This window comes from Tachypleus tridentatus, chromosome 7 (assembly GCF_004210375.1).
Source record: "Tachypleus tridentatus isolate NWPU-2018 chromosome 7, ASM421037v1, whole genome shotgun sequence".
Lineage (NCBI taxonomy): Eukaryota > Metazoa > Arthropoda > Merostomata > Xiphosura > Limulidae > Tachypleus > Tachypleus tridentatus.
The window spans coordinates 12,731,580-12,740,142 of record NC_134831.1 but is presented as its reverse complement, the minus strand read 5'-3'; the positions used below and the strand labels follow the sequence as shown (position 1 = coordinate 12,740,142).

Below are 8,563 nucleotides of genomic sequence, written 5' to 3'. Positions count from 1 at the left end.
GTCCACTGAGGGGAATCGAACTCATGATTTTAGCGTTTAAGTCCGTAGATTTACCGCTATAACAGCGGGGTATATTCTGCTTGGTAGGTTTTTGTTTCATTCATGCCTATTCTAAGTTATAGCATGTTTATTCTTTGCACTGCTACCTATTATAGTTTCATTCACATGTCGAGTTTACCTATATTAAAATTACTTGTTGCATTTTTTTTATAAGCAGGTTTGTTTGTTTTGTTTTCGAATTTCGCACAAAGATACTCGAGGGCTATCTGTGCTAGCCGTCCCTAATTTAGCAGTGTAAGACTAGAAGGAAGGCAGCTAGTCATCACCACCCACCGCCAACTCTTGGGCTACTCTTTCACCAACGAATAGTGATTTTGACCGTCACGTTATAACGCCCCACGGCTGAAAGGGCGAGCATGTTTTGCGCGACGGGGATGCGAACTCGCGACCCTCAGATTACGAGTCGCACGCCTTAACACGCTTGGCCATGCCGGGCGTATAAGCAGGTTTTCATGATTTATCATCTGCCTCATTTTTACTAATAATTATTTTTTAGGGTTAAAAGTCTAATTTTCAAAATTACAATTCCAGAATATTAAGTTGTAATTTGTATTGTTATTATTCTACAACTTTGTAACACCCTTATTTAAATAAATATCAACATGTTATTTGAGAGAATGGAGGGATGTTAAGAATATTGCTTAACTTATTCATATAATTAATATTATCCATTTTTCGATAATCATAAAATTAAAGATATGCTTTGTAAGAAAAACTGGACCAACGATAGAACATGATTTGTATCATATAATTTATTAGTTCTGTCATTACATTTACAAATTTCGTACTTGTTTTATTTGTTTCACATTTTCGCGCATAGCTGCACAAGAGCTAATTCCATGTACTCTCCCTAATTTTTGAACTGATATTTACTGACTAAGTCTCAACAACATTCTGGTCGCTTTATTTCCGATAATCTAGTTCAACGCATTGTAAAAATACGTAGTTTAATTATATAACTATACTGGCACGCAATCTTTTTTTTTTTTTTGTCTACCATAATAGAGACCACCATTAACTCTTAGGCTATTCTTATCTGACAGAGACTGTGTAATTTGAATAGTTGACCGCATACGGGGAACTGAGTATGTGTGTATTTTTCTTACAGTTTGTTTGTTTTTTGAATTTCGCACAAAGCTACTCGAGGGCTATCTGTGCTAGTCGTCCCTAATTTAGCAGTGTAAGACTAGAGGGAAGGCAGCTAGTCATCACCACCCACCGCCAACTCTTGGGCTACTCTTTTACCAACGAATAGTGGGATTGACCGTAACATTATAACGCCCCCACGGCTGAAAGGGCGTGCTTGTTTGGCGCGACGGGGATGCGAACCCACGACCCTCAGATTACGAGTCGCACGCCTTAACACGCTCGGCCATGCCGGGCCTTTTCTTATAGCAAAGCCACATTGGACTATCTACTAAGTCCACCGAGGGGAATTGAACCCCTGATCTTAGCATTGTAAATTCGTAGACTTACTAGCGAGGGACAGGGGGCACTGACCATCACTTTTATAGTACAGCTACGGCCAAAGTGCATAGCGTAGGTTTGTGACAACGAGTTGCGTATCATGAAATTTCGAATTCACAATACTGGTAAGCAAAATATTAGATCCACGCCCACCCCCTATACCAGTGGTTCCCAACCTTTTTTATGCCCCGCACCGCTAAAAAATTGTAATATGTTCTCGCATCCCTCACAGTGATTATTTATTTAAGAATCAAGGTGAAGGTGGCCAAAACGTTTGTTTTTTTTTGTTTGTTTGTTTTGGAATTTCGCACAAAGCTACTCGAGGGCTATCTGTGCTAGCCGTCCCTAATTTAGCAGTGTAAGACTAGAGGGAAGGCAGCTAGTCATCACCACCCACCGCCAACTCTTGGGCTACTCTTTTACCAACGAATAGTGGGATTGACCGTCACATTATAACGCCCCCACGGCTGGGAGGGCGAGCATGTTTGGCGCGACTCGGGCGCGAACCCGCGACCCTCAGATTACGAAGCGCACGCCTTAACGCGCTAGGCCATGCCAGGCCGTGGCCAAAACAAATGTTATCCCTGGTTGGGAACCACTGCCCTATACACACGTTTTTAAAAAGTATACTTCTCAATTACATAAGAAGAAAAGAGGGAACATTTTCTTTTTGTAATATAACGAAATTGTCAATTATTTTTCATCTTCGTGAAGTAGAAGTTGTAAATATTGGGTATTTTATTATAATTTATTTTAAATCTAAATTTATTCAAACAATAGATATATGACGCAATATACAACCAATTATGTTGGTCGTAGTATGATATGCGAAACTTATTCTATTACGTCGGCTCCCTACGTTATATATTTTGTTTATATAAAAATAAAATATAAAAAACTCTTTGAGAAAAATAATTTGAATAAATATACAATTACAAAATTTATGAAAATTTGTTAATATGAACTTTTAGACGCATTTTATTTAATATATGATAATACTAAATTTCATTGCTGGGTAAGTAATAGTTACGGGAATAGCCTTATATATTTTCTAACCAATCAGAATACACTGCTGTTATAATGACGCCAACCTTCAATACAACAAGGATGAACACGTTTTGGTAGAAACGTATTCGTGACGACGTTAGTGTCGTGTACTTCGAGGTGTAATAACAGATAGATGAAGTCACGCATTATATTTATTTACATATTATGATGCAAGTGAACAGTTTGTTAAAGTTGTGAGTCTAAAAATTTGAAGTTTGTAGACTAGAGCTCACAGTAATGTAACAATTAATTAAACGTGGTTTATTGCATTTCATCCATAGAAATCATTACGTCATGGCAACAGCATTCTGAACGGGATGTGATATCACGTGGCTGACTTCCCATATTTTGCCGCGTTTTGTAAGTAGCATTGAAAGTACAAGAAGTTATATGTGAATATTGAGCACATTTGTTTAAGATACCTTAAACTTTTAATACGTACAGGTAGTGCCTAAATTGGTGAATCGTCGGTCCAGATCTTTAAACAAAATAATTTGTTTCATATGAAGAGTTTTATTATAATTACTCAACCGTCCGACATACGCATTAAATGATTAATTTAGCTTGACCAGCGATAATGAGTGACAAGGGACTAAATGCCTGAATTTCACGTTCGACTAATGTGTATTTCTATCAGAATTAATGTATTTTTGGAAAACGTTTAACGGTATCTAAGTATATGTGGTCACCTGTTTCGGTAAGGCTGTGCTGTTTAGCCGCCATGACTCCTGCTCTTACAGGAGCAACGAGTAAAGCCGACGCTTTTAATCATATACTCTTATCTCCTTCAGGAGCTTCTAATTCAAGCTGTTCGGTGTCTCCTGGAAGCTTCTATAGTAGTCGAAGAGATAATGTCTGGAATAGGGTATCTACTTGTGAAAAAAACTGGATAGAATCAGCATGTTCCAAAGATTGTTTTTATCCATCAGCTAAAGAACAAGTCTTACAAAACACCGACAAACTTTCTTTAAATTCCATTCAATTTTCGAAGAACGAACCTTTTTCCTCTTTAAATGGAAAAAGGAATGTTGAAGTAAAATATATCTCATTAAGTAGTTCAAGCCCAAAGACTCATTCAGAAACGTTTTCCCGTAGCAGTGCAAAGAACTTTATAGTTGAAACTACCGAAGGAAAGAAGACAAGTAATTTTTGTAATGACACTAATTATCTTTCGCAGAATAATATGGAAACCTCATTGGGATATCTTGCATCAGCTAATGTGGGACAGTTTAAAAATGGCCTGAATAATTCAGAATGCATTGCTGCAGTTAGGGCTACTGTCACTGAAAACGAATCGGTAGGATTGGTTTTTGAAAAATCTACTGGTGATTTGCGTATACGTGAACAGCAATTACATCTCTACGAATCGAAAGCCACTAATACATCATCAGTGAATAAAAAGACATTATGTATTAACCAAATTAATTTGGAAAAGAGAGCCACTCGGCTTTTGGAAAGAGTGAGGAAAGTTCAGTTAGGTCAAATGCGTCGGCACTTGTATGAGCAGTTAAAGGTATTTATTGAATATCAACAGAAAGCCAAAGACATGCGATACAAAAGTCGAAAAACACTTACACAGATCATCCAAAACCCAAATTATGATGTTTTGAAGAAGGACATCAAAAATCTTTTGGCGTCAGCATTAATCACTCAACAGTCAAATTTTATCAGGAAGAAAAGTAATTATGGTTCTGTAATTTTGAACGATAGAACTGACGTCAGAGCCAGGCACAAATTTAATCAACGGTTTAAGCAGAAAACAGTGGAAAATAATGAAATCAAGAAAGCAGTGGACAGCTTAATAACGAACTTCAATTATCTGGAGTCTGTAGCTGATTCAGAAGTTACAGAAAGTAGTTCTGGAGGAGAAAGTTGTGACGAAGTTGAAGACAGTGATTATCTGATAAAAGGTTGCCGAACAGCGTAAGTTTTTTGTTACAATTTTTTTCTTTATATAAAAGAGTATACACTTTGGAATATTTAAATTTCGAGAGCTGGTAATAAGTGCAGTGAGTTTTGACGTATATAGAAAAACTCAGCATTAAAAGTTAAACCACTTCAAGTTAATTTAAAGTCTTAAAATATCAATGTCGATCATAAAATGTTTTCTTTTTACAACAACAAAAGACACTACCACGACATATTTCTGCCATTCTATTTCGAATAGTTCATTCTTTTTAAATATATCTTTGATCTTGTCTTGTTTGGACAGGCCTGTAATTATTGCAAGCCATAAATTTTATACTCGGGTGAGTGGGTAATTGTATAAAACAAGTATGTTTGGTGACGGGAATTCTTAACACACGACCCTCAGATTGCAAGTCAAGCACCATAACCATGCCAGACCTCGAATAGTTTGTAGTTATAAAGAGGCAAAAATATTAATGATTCAGTATTTATTTATAAATTTATATCAGAGTAATATATTAACTTAAGATCCATGTCAATAAGTTTGAACTTTAATAATGAACAATTCAGGCAGAAATATCCTCATCCGAAGGTGTATTTTTTTGTTTGTTTTGTAAGTAGGAAACTCTTGTTGGAAAAATAATTATTCTCTTTGGTGCTATAAGGGAAAATGAACGTTATTGACTGTCAAATAATTTATGTCGTTAACATTTAAATTTTCCCCCGCTGGTTCAGTGGCAATTCTTCGGATTTACAACCAACGCTAAAATCATGGGTTCGATTCCACTCGGTGGACTCAACAGGTAGCTCAATGTGGCTTTGCTATAAGAAACACACACACACACATTTATTTTATCTTCTCCTGGCTGAAATATGGTAGCTCAGAGGTTATTTAAATCAGAAAAGTTTTTACTGATTCGAGAGAAACCTTTTATAATTATCTCAGTTACAAGGGTCAACAAAAGTAATTTATTGGTCTGTTATGTATGGTTCGGTTTTAATAAAGGACTATTTTAGAAGTTACTCAAGTTTTATTTCTTTAGGGACATGAACTTCTTAAATTTTAAACATTTTTTTTTTATAAAAGTTAACTGATCGATGTATGACACGAAGTTTATATTTCAACCTACTATTTGTTCGTAATCATCTTTGTTTATAGTTGTGTTACTTGCAGAAAACAGTTTTATAATTATTTTTGAATGATTAGAATTTAACTTAGAAAATGCTACTTTTCCATTGTCTTCGAAACTTGTGCGTGATGGGGACTTGGCACTGAAACATACGTCACCCGCTTACAGCTGATGAAAACTGGTATGTTGAATAGAAAGAATCTAACAAGCGATTCGTTGATGATGGTGTCTGGCGTAAAAAGAGCGTGCGCGTAGGCATGGGAGGGGCAGGCACTCCATAAACTACACACGTATACGAACATATAAAACAAATTTAACAGTATAAAAAAAACTCCTTGCGTGTTATCAAAATGCACAGATTTAACTGAAAATTATAGAATTTTCTGGACCCCTACTTTGGCATTGCAGGTTATTTTGTTTAACTCCAAAAGTAGCAACCCACTTTATAGATTACTTCTTACTACGCCCCTGGAAATAATAAAGTATTATATAAGTGACCACATTTCTGTCATAGAAAAAAAAAATTCAATTAAAATAATTATGAATAATATTATTTTTAGAGGTATAATAAAAATCGTGAAATTGAACTCAACAGAACTAACAAGTGAAGGGGAATAACTCATTTTTCAAGGTGATAACAGCGATTTATAGCGAAATACTATTAATGTTATATACGTCATATCGAAAAATGGTAAAAGACTGAATAAAAGAGAAAGTGTTAAAATATTAGGTTTAATGCTCATTTCTTATCACAAATTAATTATATTAATGTTTTACCAGCTTAGAAAAAGTGTTCACACAATACCAGTTATCGTTTCAAATGATTTATGTAAATAGTGTTGTGGGTGTTGTTGTGCTTAATATGCCTCAGAGCTAGTGTCTGACGAGCTGTGTTTTGAAACAGTGGATTTGATGTGGGTGAAATATTGCGCAGTCTTCATTAAAAACTTTAAGGGAACGAAAAAAATGCTAAAAATATAATTGGCCTCATATTTATAGCTCATGACAAATTCACATTATTGTTCGAAGATTATACGCTAGATGGTGATTGTTTGAACAGACGCCTAGAAAATGGTAAAATTATTATCTTATTTCGTTAATGAGTGTGAATATTTTTCTTGACATTGTTTGTTTGTTTTGTTTTGGAATTTCGCACAAAGCTACTCGAGGGCTATCTGTGCTAGCCGTCCCTAATTTAGCAGTGTAAGACAAGAGGGAAGGCAGCTAGTCATCACCACCCACCGCCAACTCGTGGACTACTCTTTTACCAACGAATAGTGGGATTGACCGTCACATATAACGCCCCCATCGCTGAAAGGGCGAGCATATTTGGCGCTACGAGGATGCGAACCCGCGACCCTCAGATTACGAGTCGCACGCCTTAACACGCTTGGCCATACCGGGCCGGACCAGATTCGAGTAGAGATTTCCACAAAACGTTAAACTTGTAATATCCAATTAGAACAACTAGCAAATATACTTAATATAAACTTGTAACTTAGCAAGAAAAGGATACGTGGTAGTATACTTCTGATTAATCCTTTACATATCTTCTTAAGTAATATTCACAGCAAATATTTTGTTCATATTACACAATAGCTCTTCTCTCTCAATTTATGGAGTCGTGTTGTAATAAGTTTACCAATGCGAAGTCTTAAATAATGTGGCACCCTCTCTAATTTCGAGCCCCCGACACATCGCTATTTTGTATGTATGTTATGTATTTGTCAATGTGTCTGTTTTTACATTATTATTATTATTATATATCTTTTATCATGAAGTTCTCAAAATAAATGAGAGGGCTGTACTTTACATATAAACCAATAACGAAGCAGTTAACTTCTGCTCGACACTTTGCCAACACAGCAAATAAAAACGAATCCTTCTTAACGTAGTATATATTTGTTGATTTTTGTTTTCTAAACTGGTTTGGCATTGTTTGGTGGTTAAGGCGCTCAATTCGCAATCTTTGAGTACGAATCTCTTTCACTAGTGGGAGATTAAAATGTGACAATCAATCTCATTATTCGTTGAAAGTAGTCAGAGAGTTGACAGTAGGTAGTGTTGACTAGCTACCTATCCTTTAGCCCACCGTTTCTAAATTAGGTATACAGATAGCCATTGACTAGCTTTGCGCAAAGACCAACAATTTGTTTCTTCACCGAAACATGCAATTTCTGTGAATAAATGAAAAAGAAAACTGGAAACGTAATATGTAATTGCAAAAACCTACCAGATTAATCTAAAATAACCTGTAATTTTAAAACACGAATTTAAGAAGAATATTTATATTTTTATCTACATACACGCACACTTAGAATAACAACTATAAAGGCCTAACTATATGAGCCTGAAAATTTACTTTTTTAATCTATATAAATAGTACTGCTTGTTGTATGTTCATGCCACTACTTCGTAGAATGTGGATGGATCTTCACAAAATTGGTATGGAGGTTCATTAGGTCCATGCGGGGGTATATAAAAATTTTAAGTTTTGCATTTTTTACCACTACTTCACCCCCTACAGATGAATCTTCACCAAATTTTGGATGAAGGTTCATTGGGTCTGTGGGGAGATGTATGATTTTTTTCTTATTCGTGGTTTTGATGAGCGTTTTTGCATTTTCTACCATTACTTCGACCCCCTCTTGATGGCTCTTCACCAGAATTGGTATTGGAGGTTCATTAGGCCCATGCGTGGGTGCATACAAATTTTCAGTTTGTAGTTTTGCTATTTTTATGGGCGTTTTTGCATGTAACGCTATTTCATAAAGCTATTGCAATTCTTAAGTAGTTGATGTTAAGGTTATCAATAACTGGCGACTGTTTTGTGTGCATTATTTGTATGTCCTTATTCTAACAAACATATTTCCACAGCAGGTGGTCGAATGACACATATATATATATATATATATGTCATTTAGGCTTAAGAAAGTGAGGTTGTTACCGAG

General features: G+C 35.6%; 1 protein-coding gene across 2 annotated transcripts in view; it reads left to right on the top strand.

The window, feature by feature from the left end:
* The first annotated feature begins 2,606 nt into the window (after positions 1-2,606).
* Positions 2,607-8,563, top strand: part of LOC143255131 (KAT8 regulatory NSL complex subunit 1-like) — a 38,962-nt gene continuing 33,005 nt past the window's right edge. For both annotated transcript variants that reach the window (XR_013030445.1, XM_076510323.1), the window contains exon 1: positions 2,607-4,497. Coding sequence is in view for 1 of the 2 variants with exons in the window: in XM_076510323.1 (XP_076366438.1) it covers positions 3,254-4,497 (1,244 nt within the window). In the remaining variant the exon portion in view is untranslated. The remainder of the gene's footprint in view (positions 4,498-8,563) is intronic.